The following is a 19,549-nucleotide window of genomic DNA, read 5'->3' as shown; positions in this document are numbered from 1 at the left end:
ATACAACACAAATATTATATAATCTATTAAATATAGATTGAATACCTTTCCAAAACTGTTGCAATCGGTCACAGGACCAGACAGTATGTAAAAAAGCACTAGCTGTCTGGTCACAACGAAAACAACAATCTGACTTACTAAGACAATTATAATTAATCATCACTAATCTAGCATTAATCAATTTCCGAATACTGTTTTGACAAATTTCCATCCAAGCTTCTTCAGCTATTGTAAAACCTAAATCTTTTTCCCATTTCAACTTATCTTTATCCCAATCTTTCTTACTTTCATTTTCTTGTAAAATACAATACAAATCAGATATATACCCCTTTTCTGGTATTGAAAGTACATATTTCTCAAAGCTAGTTTCGGGCAATAAAGTCATTTGCCGTCCACATATCTGTTTTACAAATGATCTTAACTGATAGTACACAAATACAGAATTTCCACTAATACCAAATTTCCTTTGTAATTCCTCAAAAGAACAAAAATGTCCTTCAAAAAAACAATCAGATAAGTTTTTTATTCCTTTCCTTTCCCATTGTTTCAAAGTGATATTGGAGACCGTAAAAGGAACAAGTTGATTATTATATAATGGTAATCGCCCAGACCATTTATTTTTAAGCCCCATTTTATCAAGTTTACTTGTCCATAGATTCAATAAATGTTTCAATATTGGTACATCATAAGTTCATAACAAATTTTTATTCCATCGAAACAAAAATTCATGTGAAGATTTTTCTAAAATAACTGCCAGTTCTATCTTTGCCCAACTGGGCAGATTCTCCATATTCATTAGTCCACTAAGAAATTTAAATTGAGCTGCCTCATAATAATACTGAAAATTAGGTAATCTCAAACCTCCAAATTGAAAGTCCCACATCAATTTTTTCATTGCTGCCCTCAGAAATTTTCCCTTCCATAAAAATTATCTAACTACTTTGTATAAATCCTTAAAAAAACTTTAAAAAAAAATAAGGAATTGATTGAAATAAATATTGCATCCGAGGAAAAATATTCATTTTTATAGTATTAATCCTCCACAATAAACCTAAAGGTAAGTCCTTCCACCTAATCAAGTCTAGTTTAATATTTTTTATTAAGGGAAGGTAATTAATTGAATATAAATCTTGATATTCTGTATTGACATTAATTCCCAAATATTTAATTTGTTTCGTCCACTTCAATTTCGTAATATTTTTATTATATCGAATAATCATCTTTACAAATTGACAAAATTTCACTTTTAGCCCAATTTACCTTATAGCCAGAAAATTGACCATAATTTTCTAAAGATTCTTGAATTGCTGGTAAAGAAATATCAGGGTACACCAGGTATAATAAAACATCATCTGCAAATAAATTAATCTTATATTCCTCATTCAAAACTCTCATACCCTTAACCTTTTCATTTTGACGTATTAACTGTGCCAAAGGTTCAATAACTATAGCAAATAAAGCAGGTGACAATGGACATCCTTGTCTAGTAGACCTTGTTAAATCAAAAGATTCTGAGATCTGTCCATTAGTAGCAACTCTAGTCTTTGGACTATTATATAAAGCCTTTATCAATCCAATAAACGAAGAACCAAAACAAAATTTCTCAAGTACTTTAAATAAAAACTTCCATTCCACTCTATCAAAAGCCTTTTCTGCATCTAATGAAACCACTATTGGATAATTCATTTGAAATTTAAATTTATTTATCAAAGTAATTAGTTGCAAAATATTATCAGACGCATATCTGTTTTTTATAAATCCTGTTTGATCTTTATGTATTATTTTAGGTAAATATTGAGCCAATCTATTAGCCATAACTTTAGCTACAATTTTATAATCTACGTTTAACAACGATATTGGTCGATAAGAAGAAACCTGTAAAGGATCTTTATCTTTTTTTGGTATAACCGTAATTATTGCATTAGAATAAGATTCAGGTAATTGAAAAGTTTTATAAATTTGCTGTACTACATTCTTATAAATAGAAGATATATCAACATAAAAAGTTTTATAAAATTCTATAAAGAACCCATCTTCACCGGGTGCCTTTCCATTTGGCATATCTCTTATAGCCATTTCAATTTCATTTTCTGTAAAAAAATTATCCTACTCTTGTCTATCTTCTTGATTCAGCTGTGGCAAATTAATATTTTTCAAAAAAGAATCTATTGCATCTTCACTTACATCTTTACACTCAGATGTATATAATTTTTTTTAAAAATTGCAAAATTCCTCATTAATTTCTTTTTGTCTAAAAGTAATACCCGATTTTTTTATAATTACTGGTTTAATCCTGGATAATTGTTCTTTTTTTAACTGCCATGATAAAACTTTATGAGCTTTCTCACCCCATTCATAAAACTTATGTTTAGTTCGATTCATTAAACATTCAAATCGATATGTTTGTAATTCATTATACTTTAATTTTAAATTAGTTAACTGGTTCTTTTGCATTTCAGTAGCATTTTTTTGAAATTCTTTTTCACTAACAGTTATCTTTTTCTCTAAATCTTCAATCTCTCTAATTCTCTCTTTCTTTACTTTAGATGCATAACTAATAATTTGACCTCGTAAAAAAACTTTCATTGCTTCCCATAAAACAAAATGACTAGAAACAGAGTTAACATTATTACTAATAAAATCCTCAATTTGTTTTTTTAAATAACTAATAAATTCTGGTTTTTGTAATAACAGTGTTAAATCTCCATCTTGGAGTTCTCTGAACATCTTGTGAACTCTGATATTCTAATAATAATAATGAATGATCTGAGACCAACCTTGCCTTATAATCCACGGATATAACCTTATCCTGCAAATGTGATGAAATTAAAAAATAATCAATTCTTGAAAAGGAATTATGATGTGAAGAATAAAAAGAAAAATCTTTCTCTGTAGGATTAAGTCTTCACCAGATATCAACTAAATTCAAATCTTTCATCATATTAGTCATTTGTACTGCCATCTTAGATTTCTTAATTACTCTTGGATACTTGTCCAATAAAGGCTCCAACACCACATTAAAATCTCCCCCAATCATCACATTAGAATTTGTTTGTCCAAGTAATAAAGGCACATCTATAATAAATGCTGTATCTTCAACATTTGGAGCATAAACATCAAGCAGAGTCCAAGCCTCATTAAGAATTGTACAATTCAGTTTTAATAATCTTCCTCCATTTTTCTCTTCATTCTGTAACTGAAATTCTTATGCACCAGAATTGCCACTCCTTTCGCCTTTGAATTAAATGAAGAATAGAAAACTTGTCCAACCCATTCACGTTTAAGTTTCAAATGTTCCTTATCTGTTAAATGAGTTTCCTTCAAAAAAGCCACATCAACTTTTAATTTATTTAAGTAAGCAAGTACTTTCTTACACTTAATATGATTATTTAAACCCTGAACATTAAGAGAGGCAAACTTAAGTTTAGACATTACTTACAACAACACAAAGAAAAAGAGGAGAAAAAAAGAAAAGGAAAAAAAAAGAAAAACACCCCCTCCCCTTATCCCCTCCTAAAACTACAAAAAGAGAAAGAAAAAAAATTTAAAGATAATAATAAAAAAAAACTTCGCTCCTTAATCCAAAAATTAATGAAAAAAAAACAGGTAGGAGGTTGCAACCACCTCATCCTGTCTCAACCGCTCAATGCGATAACTCCCACAAGGTATTGGGTGTGAGATAACTCACACGTAGCTGATGACTTCTGGAAAATGATGCCCGCCCAGCTCCCTCTCCCAACTCCCTCTCCCAACTCCCTCTCCCAACTCCCTCTCCCAACTCCCTCTCCCAACTCCCTCTCCCAACTCCCTCTCCCAACTCCCTCTCCCAACTCCCTCTCCCAACTCCCTCTCCCAACTCCCTCTCCCAACTCCCTCTCCCAACTCCCTCTCCCAACTCCCTCTCCCAACTCCCTCTCCCAACTCCCTCTCCCAACTCCCTCTCCCAACTCCCTCTCCCAACTCCCTCTCCCAACTCCCTCTCCCAACTCCCTCTCCCAACTCCCTCTCCCAACTCCCTCTCCCAACTCCCTCTCCCAACTCCCTCTCCCAACTCCCTCTCCCAACTCCCTCTCCCAACTCCCTCTCCCAACTCCCTCTCCCAACTCCCTCTCCCAACTCCCTCTCCCAACTCCCTCTCCCAACTCCCTCTCCCAACTCCCTCTCCCAACTCCCTCTCCCAACTCCCTCTCCCAACTCCCTCTCCCAACTCCCTCTCCCAACTCCCTCTCCCAACTCCCTCTCCCAACTCCCTCTCCCAACTCCCTCTCCCAACTCCCTCTCCCAACTCCCTCTCCCAACTCCCTCTCCCAACTCCCTCTCCCAACTCCCTCTCCCAACTCCCTCTCCCAACTCCCTCTCCCAACTCCCTCTCCCAACTCCCTCTCCCAACTCCCTCTCCCAACTCCCTCTCCCAACTCCCTCTCCCAACTCCCTCTCCCAACTCCCTCTCCCAACTCCCTCTCCCAACTCCCTCTCCCAACTCCCTCTCCCAACTCCCTCTCCCAACTCCCTCTCCCAACTCCCTCTCCCAACTCCCTCTCCCAACTCCCTCTCCCAACTCCCTCTCCCAACTCCCTCTCCCAACTCCCTCTCCCAACTCCCTCTCCCAACTCCCTCTCCCAACTCCCTCTCCCAACTCCCTCTCCCAACTCCCTCTCCCAACTCCCTCTCCCAACTCCCTCTCCCAACTCCCTCTCCCAACTCCCTCTCCCAACTCCCTCTCCCAACTCCCTCTCCCAACTCCCTCTCCCAACTCCCTCTCCCAACTCCCTCTCCCAACTCCCTCTCCCAACTCCCTCTCCCAACTCCCTCTCCCAACTCCCTCTCCCAACTCCCTCTCCCAACTCCCTCTCCCAACTCCCTCTCCCAACTCCCTCTCCCAACTCCCTCTCCCAACTCCCTCTCCCAACTCCCTCTCCCAACTCCCTCTCCCAACTCCCTCTCCCAACTCCCTCTCCCAACTCCCTCTCCCAACTCCCTCTCCCAACTCCCTCTCCCAACTCCCTCTCCCAACTCCCTCTCCCAACTCCCTCTCCCAACTCCCTCTCCCAACTCCCTCTCCCAACTCCCTCTCCCAACTCCCGTTTCACATTAAACTATCATCATTATCTGAAATCTTCTCAAAAAAATTTTTTTTTTTTTTTTTTTTTAATCAACTTTATCACTCCGACCACCATTGTTTCCATTTCTTCTTGGAATTCGGTTCCCATCTTGCGTCTCCACTCTCCTTGGAGACCGTGGTGGACTACGTCTTTCCTGAAATTGCGTAATTGGCAACAATTGAGCAAAGTCCATAGCTTCCTTAAGATTATCAAAAAATTTTGGTTGATAGCCATCTTGAAAAATCTTCAATACTGCAGGGTATCTAAATGTTGCTTTATATCCTTTTTTCCACAACACTTCTTTCACAGGATTAAATTCACGTCATTGAGACATAACTTCTTGACTCAAATCTGGATAAAAAAAACATGATTGTTTTGAACCATCAAGAGAGATCTTCTTTGTTGTGCATTTCTTATAGCCACACACAAAATTGTCTCTCTATCATAATAATTTAAACAACGAACCAGAACAGGTCTTGGATTTTGTCCTGGAAAAGGCTTTCTTCTCAAAGTTCTATGAGCACGTTCCAATATTAAGCCTTCCGGAAACTTATCTTGTCCTAACACTTGCGGAATCCATTCAGTGAAAAATTTTCTTGGATCTGATCCTTCCATATCTTCTGGCAAACCAACAATTTTTATATTATTCCGTCTAGATTGATTCTCCAAATAGTCAACCTTTTTCACTAAATTTTTATTCTGAATTTGTAAAGTTTCCATTGTTTTATTTACATCTTGTATTGGATCTCGTACCTCGACTACGCCTTGGTCACAAACATCAAGTCTTTCGCTCGTTTCAAGCTTAAAAGCTCCATAATCAACCATCCGTTGAGTATTAATGTCCACCAAAGTATTAAGCTTAGTATTAACTTGAACTAAAGCCTTACCTATTTCTTTTATTGTAGAGGATAACTTGGATTCAAGATTCTTAATAAGCATATCTACTGGAATAGATTCAGGCACAGTAGGATCCTGCTGTTTCTGTATAGCCAAAGGGTCTTCTATTCCTTCCCTTGATTTAACTGCTTTTCTTACCTCCTCAGCAGTATCTGGAGGCTGATGGCCAGGGTTATCCTTAACCCATATTATGTCAAATGCCTTCATTACATCGATGTCTGTTGAAGTCTTCATTACTGGTGGTGCATTTCGCAGCGCCACCGCTACATCAATCGGTAAACGTCTTTTCAGAGTCGGGTCTTCAGCTGGCAGCGTCCCAGCTGTTCTAGCTGTCAAAGATTCACTGACAGCGCTCACAGTGGGCGTTAATTCACACGCACGTGCCTGGCTAGCCCTTTGTTCCAAGGGCTGCCGGGCGCCATCTTTAAAGAGCCCTACCGACAAAGAGCGAAGCTCAGTTGCCGAATCTTGTACCTCTCTTCCTGGATCCATTCCACGCTGAGTCCTGGCTTCTTGTATACAGGTAGGCTCAGATAACCTCGGGAAATGCAGTTTCTTAACGATCTGTTGCCGTTTTTTTTTACTTCTTTTCAGCAGTTGTACCATTAGAAACTGATTCAACACCTCTAGCTATTTCTAGGCTTTTAAAAAGTTTTAACGGGCACTTATAGACAAAACAATAACAAAGAGTCAGGAGAGGACTGGAAGGCACGTCTATTCCTTATGCCATCTTGCCACGCCCCCCATGCCCTCCTATCCACGTGTCTGTCCAAATTTTTCTTGTGTCAAAAATGAACCTTTTCTGCTGGCAGCTCGTTCCCCACTCTCATCACTCTTTGAGTGAAGAAGTTCCCTTTAAATATCTTACCTTTTATCCTTAACTCGTGTCTTCTTGTTCTTGCCTCACCGAACCTCAGTGGAAAATGCCTTCTTATATATAATTCTATCTATACCCCTCATAATTTTGTATACCTCTATCAAATCTTTTCTCATACACCGATATTTCCAGGGAATAAAGCTCCAACCTGTTTAAACTTTCCCTGTAACTTAGCTCCTCAAATCCTGATGACATCCTCGTAAGTTTTCTCTGCACTCTCTGTGTCTTAATGATAATAATCCTGTATTTAGATGACCAAAACTGGACACAATACTCCTCATTTTGCTTCACCACAACATTACCAACCACTGTACTCAATATAACAGCTTCCAAAATGTGCTGTTGTGCTTTCATGCCACACCAAACCAGTTTCACTGTCAACCACGTAACATTCACCCCCCCCCCCCCATCCAAGTTATAGACTATCTGCAGCTCCTCAGAGTGAGGGAGCCCAGAGCTGTGGAGATCACTCCCCATGCACGAGATGACGAGTCAGATGCACAGCTCCTCCCCATAGTGCCTAGTCACAGAGTTCTTCAGCTTTGAGCCCTTTCGGCCTATCCTGTCCGTGACCAGCAGACTGGTCCCATTTGTCTGCAGCTGGCATATGTCCCTTCCTCACCAACATCACCGTCCAATGTCCATTTGAATTTATGTGTCCTCAACGTCCCCACTCCCTGTGGAAGCTTGAACCACACACCTACCACCTGTGTGGAGAAGGTTCCCCTCGACTACTCCCACCCATTGAGTGTTGGACTCCTCAGCCAGTTGGAACGGACAGGGACCATTCATGTGATCCACATACTTGCCTTGAGAAGCTTCCATAGCTGCTCCTGGGAGAAATATCCTCATCTCTCCTGATGATTCCAACCCCTCTCCAGCTGACTTCCTCATGGCCCAATTCACCACCAAAACATGGAGTCACTGTATAGCAGAAGAGGTCTGGGATTCCAGGGGTCTGGGTCAAGGGGGGTGGGTCCAGTGTGTGGGTAAAGGGCTCTGGGACTGAGAATCTGGATCTGAGGGTCCAGATCCAGGATTCCAGGTCCACAGGTCAAGGTCTGGGGGCTTAGAACTGGGTGTCTGGGTCTCAGGCTCTGTGGGGCCAGGTCTGGGTTTGGGTCAGCTGACAGAGGCTTTGGAGTCTGGAGTTCAAAGTCTGGGATTCCAAAGCTCCCCACCTTCAAGGGATGGGAAATGGTCTCAGACGGGATGGTGATGGGGGGCATCGAAACCCCAACACCATGCTAGAGAAGGCAACATTCCCAAAGCCACCCCATCTAGGCCTCGCTCACAACCCCCCATCCCCCCATGCATAGAGCTGCAGAGCTTACAACTTCTGCTCAGAGGGAGTGAGTGGTCCAAATATCCCACAGAGGTACTAACCGGATAGATCTGAACCATACACACAGTCCATCCCCACCCTGTACTGGTAACGAGGAAACAGGGTCGTGTATCAGTGATGGGGAACAGGTCCGTGTACCAGTGATGGAGGAACAGGACTGTGAACTGGGGTTGGGGGGGAGTAGGACTGTGTCCTGAATATGGAGGAACGGGACTGTGAACTGGGGATGGAGGAACAGCACTGTGTACTGGAGATGGAGGAACAGGTCTGTGAACTGGGGATGGAGGAGAAAAAGAATGGTGTAGGATTTGTCAAGACCCACCAATTCATTTGGAAAGTCCGACCCCTGATCCTGCACCATTTTAATTGAGGCAATACTCACCACTGTAATCCATGAAAACCTGTACTTTGAAGCGCATGTTCAATTCTGTGTCACTCGAACTGTCCATGTCACAGTTCTGCAGGGTCAACATGAAGCTCTGGTGAAATTGGTTGTTCTTCTTGCCAAGCAGTGACGGCCCAAAGAACCAGCCTGCATCCCTCTTCACGCAGTAGGGCTTGGTGAAGTTCTCCACAGTGATGTTGGCATGGTGCTTGGGAGGGATCAGGAAATTCCACGTCATGAGCTCATCATTGGGAAAGCCCCAGGGCCAGTTTGCAGACATGAAGTATACTGAAGACTCTGGTTGAAGCACCACCTCCACAACACTGAATTCTGCAATGCGATAAGGAACAGTCGTGACCACTGCCACCAGGAGTCATGGAAATCATGTTTGTTTTTCAACACGGCTGCTGCAGGGCCTAACATTCTTAGGAGGTCCTTAGGACTTCTTTGACACCACCTTCCAAATATGTGAGGTTACGGGCCAGGTAGGTGCACCACATATAGTTCCCCTCTATTTCGCTTACCTTCCAGAGTGAAATGTACCCCAGGTCATTAAACATGGGGCCCAAAACCTGCAACCTTCTCAAACCTTCCCTCAAACCAACCATCCCTAAACCTTCCCAAAACCCCACAGTCTCCAAACCTTCCCTTCACCCCACAATCTCCAAACCTTCCCTCAACCCTGCAAACTCCCAAACCTTCCCTCTACCCCACAATCCCCAAACCTTCCCTAAACCCCACAATCACCAAAACCTTTCCTCCACCCGACAATCTCCAAACCTTCCCTCCACCCCACAATCCCCGAACCTTCCCTCCACCCCACAATCCCCGAACCTTCCCTCCACCCCACAATCCCCAAACCTTCCCTCCACCCCACAATCATCAAAACGTTCCCTAAACCCACAATCTCCCAAACCTTCCCTCCACCCCACAATCGCCGAACCTTCCCTCCACCCCACAATCCCCGAACCTTCCCTCCACCCCACAATCCCCGAACCTTCCCTCCACCCCACAATCCCCGAACCTTCCCTCCACCCCACAATCCCCGAACCTTCCCTCCACCCCACAATCCCCGAACCTTCCCTCCACCCCACAATCCCCGAACCTTCCCTCCACCCCACAATCCCCGAACCTTCCCTCCACCCCACAATCCCCGAACCTTCCCTCCACCCACAATCTCCAAACCTTCCCTCCACCCCACAATCTCCAAACCTTCCCTCCACCCGACAATCTCCAAACCTTCCCTCCACCCCACAATCCCCAAACCTTCCCTCCACCCCACAATCCCCAAACCTTCCCTCCACCCCTATCTCCAAACCTTCCCTCCACCCCACAATCATCAAAACATTCCCTAAACCCACAATCTCCCAAACCTTCCCTTCATCCCACAATCCCCAAACCTTCCCTCCACCAAACAATCCCCAAACCTTCCCTCAACCCCACAATAACCAATCCTTACAGAATCCCTGTAATCTCCAACCTTTAACAATTTAAACATGATAATTACAACACAGTAGAAGCCTATTTCAACAATTTAAACTCATGATACCCAATTAGACCCAAATATTAACCAACAACGCCATACGTTTGGGAGGAGGAAACTGGAGCACCCAGGGACAACCCACACAGACCTTGGGGAGAACGTACAAACTGTTTAGAGATAGCATCCTATTTGAACCTGGGTCACTGGTGCTGTAATAGCATTTCGAATGAGCTTGTCTGTTCAGAAGCTGTGTTTGATTTCACAATGGCTTATAGTTACTGCTTACCAGTTTACCTATCTCGGCTGCACCATTTCATCAGATGCAAGGATCGACAATGAGATAGACAACAGACTCGCTAAGGCAAATAGCGCCTTTGGAAGACTACACAAAAGAGTCTGGAAAAACAACCAACTGAAAAACCTCACAAAGATAAGCGTATACAGAGCCGTTGTCATACCCACACTCCTGTTCGGCTCCGAATCATGGGTCCTCTACCGGCACCACCTACGGCTCCTAGAACGCTTCCACCAGCGTTGTCTCCGCTCCATCCTCAACATCCATTGGAGCGCTTACACCCCAAGCGTCGAAGTACTCGAGATGGCAGAGGTCGACAGCATCGAGTCCACGCTGCTGAAGATCCAGCTGCGCTGGATGGGTCACGTCTCCAGAATGGAGGACCATCGCCTTCCCAAGATCGTGTTATATGGCGAGCTCTCCACTGGCCACCGTGACAGAGGTGCACCAAAGAAAAGGTACAAGGACTGCCTAAAGAAATCTCTTGGTGCCTGCCACATTGACCACCGCCAGTGGGCTGATAACGCCTCAAACCGTGCATCTTGGCGCCTCACAGTTTGGCGGGCAGCAACCTCCTTTGAAGAAGACTGCAGAGCCCACTTCACTGACAAAAGGCAAAGGAGGAAAAACCCAACACCCAACCCCAACCAACAAATTTTCCCTTGCAACCGCTGCAATCGTGTCTGCCTGTCCCGCATCGGACTTGTCAGCCACAAACGAGCCTGGAGCTGACGTGGACTTTTTACCCCCTCCATAAATCTTCGTCCGCGAAGCCAAGCCAAAGAAAGATAGTTACTGCTATCTTTGAAGATTTTCACACAATTTCTGAGTTGCGGTGTGTTCACTTTCCACAGCTTATAAGAACGTAAGAAATTGTGGCTGGAGTAGGCCACCTGGCCCATCGAGCCTGCTCCACCATTCAATCTGATCTGATGATAGGCTCATCTCCACCTCCCAGCCTTTTCCCTACATGCCTCAATTTCCCAACTTTGTAAAAGACTTGTCTTAAATATATTTACTGAGGTCGCCTCGACTGCTTTAATGGTCAGTGAATTCCACACATTCACCACCATCTGGGAAAAGCAATTCCTCCTTATCTCTGTCCTAAATCTACTAAAGGCTATGTCTCCCACTAATGGGAACAATTTATCTAACTCACTCTTAGCTATGCCTTTCATAATTTCATATGTTTCTATAAGATCCTCTCCATTCTTGTCGTCACAGAGGACTCGATCTTTCCTCGCTGGCCAAGCCCCTCATCTCTGTAATCATCCTGGTGAACCTCCTCTTCACCGCCTCCAGAAGTAAGGAGGCCAGAACTGCTCGCAGTACTCCAGAAGCAGTCGTACCAGTACTTTGTACAGTTGCAGCATAACTTTCTTGCTCCTAAATTCAATCTCTCTCACAATGAAGACCAAAATTCTATTTCTCTTCTTGATAGCCTGCTGCACCTGCAAACCAAACTTTGCAATTCATGCACAAGCACTCCCACATCCTTCTGCACAGCAGTGTGTTGCAATCGCTTACCATTTAAATAATAATCTAATTTTCCATTTTTCCTTCCAATGTGTACAACCTCAAATTTACCAATATTTTACTCCATCTGCCAGACCCTTGTCCACTCACTAACCTATCTATATCTCTCCGCAGACTCTCCATATTCTCTGCACAATTTGTTTTTCCACTCAATTTAGTGTCGTCAGCAAACTTAGTTACACTACCCTCTGTCTCCTCTTCCAGATCATTAATGTATATCATGAACAGTTGTGGGCCCAACACCAACCCCTGTGGCACCCAGCTCACTACTGATTGCGAACCAGAAAAACACCCGATTCCCAACTCTCTACTTTCTATTGGTTAACCAATCCTCTATACATGCTAATATATCACCCCCAACTCTATGTATCCTTTTCTTATGTACAGCATAAGTTTTTCATGCAGCACCTGATAGGACACCTCAAAATTCAGCCGTGTTCATTATATCCTTGAAGAACTCCAGAGAGTTGGTCAAACAGAATCTGCCTTTGCTGAATCCATACTACATCTGCCTGATGGATCCATTTTGCTCCAGATGCCTCGCTACTTCTTCTTTAATGATAGTGTAGCGGCCTGCACATGGAGACATAAACTGGCCTGCAAAATGGTCGACGATGTGGCGACCACATGGACCTGGGGGAGTGACACTGGCTGTTGTCCCAGGTGACTTCTGCACTGCGGGAAGACGGGGAACTCTGGCGGGAACACTGGGCAATCCGAGGTCGGCACTCCAATAACACGGAGCCCTGATGTCAGTGCCAGGGGCCCATATAAGCAGAGATGCAGTGCAATAAATCAATCTTCAACTTCGACTCCTCATGTGTGTCTTCCTTCCACATTCATTGTAACACCCACACAACAATAGCTTTAAGCATTTTCCCAACCACAGATGTTAAACTAACTGGCCTATAGTTCCCTGCCTTTTGCCCACATCCACTCGCTCTCTTCCATTCTGCTGGGATCTGCCCAGATTGCAAAGAATCACCAAAACTTCAACTATAACTTCTGCCATTTCTTTCAGTACCCTGGGATGCATTCCATCAGGACCAGGGGACTTATCAATCTTTAGACCCTCAAGTTTGCTTAGCTCTACCTCTTTAGTGATAGCTATTGCATCTAGGTCCTCACCTCCAATCACATCCATAACATCTTTCTTTGGCATGGGAGACATATCCTCCACCATGAATACTGACAAAAATAGTTACCATATATTTCGGCTTATAAGTCAACCAGCAGATAGATTGACCCTTCCCCCTTTTTAGCCTCTTTTGAATGGTTTTATGGTATATCCGGCGTTAAGTCAACCCCCATTTTTTGGGCTGTCCGGGCCTCCCAGGAATAACCCAAAACTTTTAAAAATACCCCAATCACAAGTAAAAAAGCTACAAGTAAAAAATAACCTCGGCCTAACCAGGCAGGAGCAGCGACAGCCCATGGAGCTGGAGCGGCGACATCATGCTCCCAGCAGGAGCAGGAACCTCAACCTACCAGGCAGGAGCAGCGACGGCCCATGGAGCTGGAGTGGCGACATCATGCTCCCAGCAGGAGCAGGAACCTCGAACTACCAGGCAGGAGTGGCAACGGCGACACCAGGGTCCCAGGTAGGTGCGGTTATGGCGGCGTCCAGCGGTGGGGAGATGTTGGGGAGTGCCAGTGCCAGTGGTGGCGAGGTGTTGGGGAGCACCAGTGCCAGCAGTGGGGAGGTGCTTCCAACATTGACTTATACACCGAATCGACTTCAATCAGTTTTATTTCGGTGAATTTAAGGTCTCAAAAGTATATCTGGCATATAAGTCGATCCCCATTTTCTGAGTGATTTTTGAAGGTTTTACAACTTAAAATATACACCGAAACATACGGTATTTAAAGCCTCAGCCTCATTATCCAATATCAATTCCCCCTTCTCATCCTCCAAGGTACAAACTTCACTTTAGCCATCCTTTTTTGCTTTATATAATTATAACAACTTTTACTGTCCATTTTTATATTATGTGAGAATCTTTTTTCATCATCTTCCTTCCCTCTCTTTTTTGGTCACTTCAGGTTCTTTGTTGCTTTTTTTGTTTTCCTAATCTTCTAGTTTTCCACTGCTCTTGCCAACTTGACTTCTTTAGTTATCCAGGGTAGGCTGCCCCACTCTTAACAGTTCTTGCTTTAAACTGGAATATGCTTTTGTTGAGCTTCGTGAAAAATCTCCGAAAGTCCTCCACTGTTCCTCAACCATCCCTCCATATAGCCTGCGTTTCTAGTTTACCCTGACCAACTTATCCCTCACCCCAGTGTAATTTCCCTTATTTAGGCATTATACACTGGTTTTAGACTGAACTATTGTACTCTCCATTTGTATGAGAAACTCAATCATACTGTGATCACTCTTTCCAAGAGGATTCCTAACTACAAAATCTCTATCAGAAACCGAAGGTGTTTGATGCAAAAGTGGTTTTGTTACCTCTCCCTACTCTCTCTCTTTTTCATTGAATTCAATTGTTTATTGTCATGTGCATCAAGACAGTGACAACATTCATTTTGTGTGTTCAAAATAGTCAACCCATATTGCAGACAGTGCAATAGAGTCATAAAGACCCATAGGACCACTTTGTCCATAATGAACAACATGGCCTCCTGCTGTAGTCCCACTTATCTGCATTATCCCGGATCCCTCCAACTCTCTCCCATCCATGTGGTTAACTAAGTGATTCTTAAAGGAAGCTAATGTCCCTGCCTCTACCACTTTGTATGGAAGCTCATTCCATGTGCTCACCACCCTCCCTGAAAGAAGAATTGTCCCCTCAAATTCCTTTTTAAAACCACATCACCCTTACCATAGAGTTACACCCTCCTGTCTTATGTTCTCCTACTCTACAGCACAGATTTACTTTATAGTAATGCACCCTGGTGTGAGATTCTCCCACTCCAAGAAACAGACTATCTCTATTCACCCTATCTGTGCCCCTCATAATTTTATGGAACTCCGTAATATTCCTTCTCAACCTCTTACAACACTCGAAAGAAAACTAAGGTTAATTGGGCAGCAAGGACTCATGGGCCGAAAGGTTCTGTAACCGTGCTCTATGTCTAAATTTTTTTTTTAATTAATAAAGCCACAACCTGCACAACCTTTCCATATAGCTCTGGCCCAAGTCCCGGCAACATCTTCATAAATCTTCTCTGCAACCTCTTCAGTTTGACATCTTTCCTGCAGCCCAGTGACCAAAACTGAACACAGGGGTTAATCAACGTCTTATACAACTGCCACATGACCTCTCATCTTCTCTAATCAATACTCTGATGGATGAAGGCCAATGTGTCGAAAGCCTTTTAAACCATTCAATGTACCTGTGACACTACTTTTAAAATACTAAGTACCTTACTCCTGGATCCCTCTGCTCTACAACACAACCCATATCCCTAACATTCACAATGTAGGTCCTATCCATGTTGTCCTCCCAAATGCAACACCCCATTTCTCTGGATCATCAACCATTCCTCTGCCCAACCAATCAATATCCTGCTGCACTCTTCGGTTACCATCTAGTGAGGCTCCTAAAAAGACTGATGTGCAGAGGAATTTGGGGTCCATGTCCATCACTCATTAGCCCTTTTTCCACCTGCACCCTGTCCCAGGAATTAACTAGGAATTTAGCGGGACAGGGTCCAGTGGAAAAGGAACATTGTCTGAACGTTGGCATTAAATTATGTAATTTCACACTGGGGATTAACCACTTCTACTTCTAATAACCCTGGTGTTTGCTGACGTCGGCGTGCTGGTAAAACCACTGGAAAAGGGACAGCAGAAAGTCACCTGTTTCCTGTTGAAGGGAGAACACTCCAGTCCTTGGGGATGAGTGTGTTCAGTGGAAAAGCAATTAGTATCCTAGTTAAGGGTGACCCAGTGGAAATGGCACAAAGGACATCCTATCCCTGGATACTACACTGCAATTAACTGGGCTGCCAGTAGAAAATGGGCTATTGAAAGTGGCCACACAAGTAAATAAGGTGGTAAGCAAGGCATATGGTATGCTTGGCCTCATTGGGTGGAACATTGAGAAAAAGTAAGGAGCTCATGATGCAGCTGGGTAAAATTTTGGTTAGGCTGCACTTGGAATACTGTGTGCATTTCTGGTTGCCCCATTACAGAAAGAACGTGGAGGCTTTGGAAAGAACACAGAAGAGGTTTCCTAGGATGTGACCTGGATAAGAGGGAAGGAGTTCTGGGAAGAGGTTGGACAAACTCAGGTTGCTTTCTCTGGAGCATCAAAGGCTGAGGGGAGTCCTGAGAGAGGTTTATAAAATAATGAGAGGCACTGATAGGTTGGACAGTCTGAATCTTTTCCCCAGGCTAAAAGTGTCACTTGTTAGAGGACATGAGTTTAAGTTTAAAGGGAGGAAGTTTAGGGAGATGTGGGGGGCAAATATTTTACACACAGAGTAGTGGGTTCCTGAAATGGCTTGCCAGAAGTAGTGGTGGAAGCAGATACAACAGGAGTGTTCGAGGGTCTTCTAGGCAGACACATGAATATGAAGGGGATGGAGGGTTATCAGGTCCAAGCAGCAGAGATTTAGTTTGATTTGGACATAATGTTCAGCACAGACACACAGGTCAAAGGGCCTTTCCTGTGCTGGACTGGTCCTTGGCCTGTGAATTTGTTCCATAAATATCTTCAAACTCTATAAATCCGTTACCCTGGTAAATGAAGGCAAGTATTTCCTTGTGGTTCTTCACCACTTACCTGTGTTGCCACCTTCTGGGACACCAGGAGTTGCACAGCACAGTCCCTTGTTATTGGATCACAGGGGCAGGAGCAGAGAGGGAGGCCCTTCAGCCCTTGAGTCTGCACTGACCATCAAGCAGCAATAGGCACTTATCCCATTTTTTCTCCCCACTATGGTGTCACTGGGACAATTATTTTAGTAACCTCTCAGCCTCATTAGCCTCAGGGCCTGACATTGTTCGATCTAATTATTAAAATTGGATTGTATGATAAGAGAAAGGTATTGTCCCAATCTTTACTCAGGACCCGGTGTGAAGATGGAATTTCCCTGTGGGTTGTATGATTGACAGATTTTTTTTAGTTAATGACTGATGACATCTCCTCTATATCCGTGAACTGATGCCTGAGCCAGAAGGTGCATGGACCGTGGTGAATCATATAAGCATGGGACTTTAAATAGCAGGGGGGTGGGCTGAACATATTGGAAAAGTATGGATAAAGTTAAAGGGAAGCAGTGTGCAGGAGAAGGTGTTGAAGTCTCCAGAATAAAAAAAAGGACAGGAAGTTGAGAAAAGGAAAAGAATAAAGATAATAAGGATTTTTTTAAAAATGGTGGCACTGCCAGAACTGCTGTAATGGCACCACTCCTGGTGGTGTGGACCCCCATTGAGAGTTGGGGGGGGGGGAGAAGTCTTAGCACTCCCCTGAGATGTTCAACTGACCAGTCTGAATGCCAGTGGTTCTGTACAGGTTATAAAGGGCCCGTTAAAGGCGCCGACAGTGATTTGTTTTAAAATTCTGCAACAGCGGGGTATGGATCCAAGACAACATTGGCCACAAGGGATTGCAGACTCTGGGGAAGTAGAGGACTGGTGCAGGGCACCAGAAAATGAGGAGATCACTGCCTAGTTGAGAAGGAGAAGTAGAGGAGATGACCCATGGGATGGTGATCTTGGCGGTGGATGAGTGAGGCTGAAGAACATACAGGCAGTGGACTGCTAGTGACTCAAGGCAAGGAACCCATGCAGCCAGCGGGCTGCTGGCGACTACAGTCAAAAGACTTACAACAGGCTGGTGACTGCTGGAGATTGGCTGAAGGGGAGCTAGATATTGGAACCAGGATGTGAGAGGGTGCTGTAGGTTTCCTGACCGTATCAGAGGTGTGCATCTGGAGATCAGTTTTCTGATGGTTAGGTCAGAAGGTTGTGTACCTGTGGAGGCTGTGGGAGTGTTGGAGGCACAGCCATGGCCATTCAGTGATCCTGGGGGAACTGTCTTTCGCTTTTCTTTCTCTGGATGTAAAGGGCATTGGGCAATTTCTGCTGATATCGAATCTTTGTCTGCCTCACATTTTCAGTTTTATTACGACTAAAAGAATTCTTGAAGAACTTAAATTTGGGTAACACAGAGACAAATCTGATGAAGGTGGTGAACACAGGACTGAAGGTATTGTATTTGAATGCGAGCAGTATACTAAAACAAGGTAGAGGAGCTTAAAGCACAGTTAGAAATTGGCAGGTCCAATGCATTGGACATATCAGAGATGTGGCTGAAGGACGATCACAGCTGGGAGCAAAACATCCAAGGATACCCATCTTATCAACAAGACAGGCAGGTGGGCAGAAAGGGTAGGGTGGCTTTGTTGGTAAAAAAAAATTAACTAAATACTTAGCAAGAATGGGTGGAGGATCAGAAAACATGGAATCTTAGTGGGTAGACTTGAGAAACTGCAAGCGTTAAAAGACCCTGTTTGAGTTACATACATGTCTCCAAATAGCAGCCAGAATGTGGTGTACAAATTACATCAGAAGTTAGAGAAGACATGTACAAAGGCCATGTTAAGATGATCATGGGGGACTTCAATTTGCAAGTAGACTGGGTAGATCAGGTTGGTGCTAGATAAGGAATTTGTGGAATTCTTTATAGAGGAACTTGTGATCAAGAACACTGGGGAAAAGGCAATTCTGGATTGGGTGCTGTGCAATGAATCAGACTTGTTTGGGCAGCTTCAGGTAAAGGAACTATTAGGAGATTGTGATCACCCCATGAGAGAATTCACACTGCAGTTTCAGCAGAAGTTAGAATCAGACATGTCAGTGTTACAGTTAACTATGAAAACATGAGAGAGGAGCTGACCAAAGTTGATGGGAAGGGAAGAGAGTGGACCAGCAATGGCAGGAGTTTCTGAGAATAATTTGGAAGATGCAGGATTGTTTTATCCCAAAGAAAAAGCAGCATTCTACATGGAGGTGAGGCAATCGTGGCTGACAAGGCAAGTCAGAGACACCATGAAACCAAAAGAGAGGAACTGCAAAATTAGGTTGCTTTTAAAAACCAAAAGAAGGCAACTAAAAAACAACGGGACAGAAAAGATAAAATAAGCAAGCCAGTAATATAAAGCAGGATGGCAAAACTTTTTCAGCTGTACAAGAAGTAAAAGAGAGGTAAGAGTGGACATCGAACCACTGGAAAATGATGTTAGAGAAGTGGCAATGGGGAACAACAAAATGGCAAATGAACTGAACAGATAGTTTGCATTAATCTTTACTGTGGAAGACACTGGTGATGTGCCAGAAATTCAAGGGTCGGGGGCAGGAGGAGAAGGTGTCTAGGAAGCTGAAGGTAGATAAGTCACCTGGACTGGACACACTATACCCCTGGGTCTGAAATTAGTAGTTGAAGAGGTTGTGAACTCTTTAGTAGTGATCTTTCAGGAATCACTGGAGTTGGGAATGGTCCCAGAGGACTTCCAAATTGCAAATTTCACTCCATTCTTTAAAAAGGGAGAGAGATGAAAGATAGGAAATTATAGGCTGATTAGCCTGACTTCAGTGATTGGAAAGAATCTAGAGTCCATTCTTAAGGTTTTGGAAGCACAAGATAAAATAGTCCAAAGTCAGTGTGGTTTCCTTCAGAG

The 19,549-nt window shown here is 43.6% G+C and overlaps 1 protein-coding gene across 3 annotated transcripts in view; it reads right to left on the bottom strand.

Annotated features, from left to right (window-relative positions):
- The window catches only part of cdcp1b (CUB domain containing protein 1b), a 60,392-nt gene that overhangs the window by 20,248 nt on the left and 20,595 nt on the right, over window positions 1-19,549 (bottom strand). For 2 of the 3 annotated variants that reach the window (XM_069913458.1, XM_069913457.1), the window contains exon 4: window positions 8,604-8,936. The exons of the other annotated variant lie outside the window; for it this stretch is intronic. In XM_069913458.1, the coding sequence (XP_069769559.1) occupies window positions 8,604-8,936 (333 nt within the window). The remainder of the gene's footprint in view (window positions 1-8,603; window positions 8,937-19,549) is intronic. 3 annotated transcript variants of the gene reach the window in all.

The sequence above is a fragment of the Narcine bancroftii genome, chromosome 1 (assembly GCF_036971445.1).
Source record: "Narcine bancroftii isolate sNarBan1 chromosome 1, sNarBan1.hap1, whole genome shotgun sequence".
Classification (NCBI taxonomy): domain Eukaryota; kingdom Metazoa; phylum Chordata; class Chondrichthyes; order Torpediniformes; family Narcinidae; genus Narcine; species Narcine bancroftii.
This window is presented reverse-complemented; position numbering and strand designations above follow the sequence as displayed.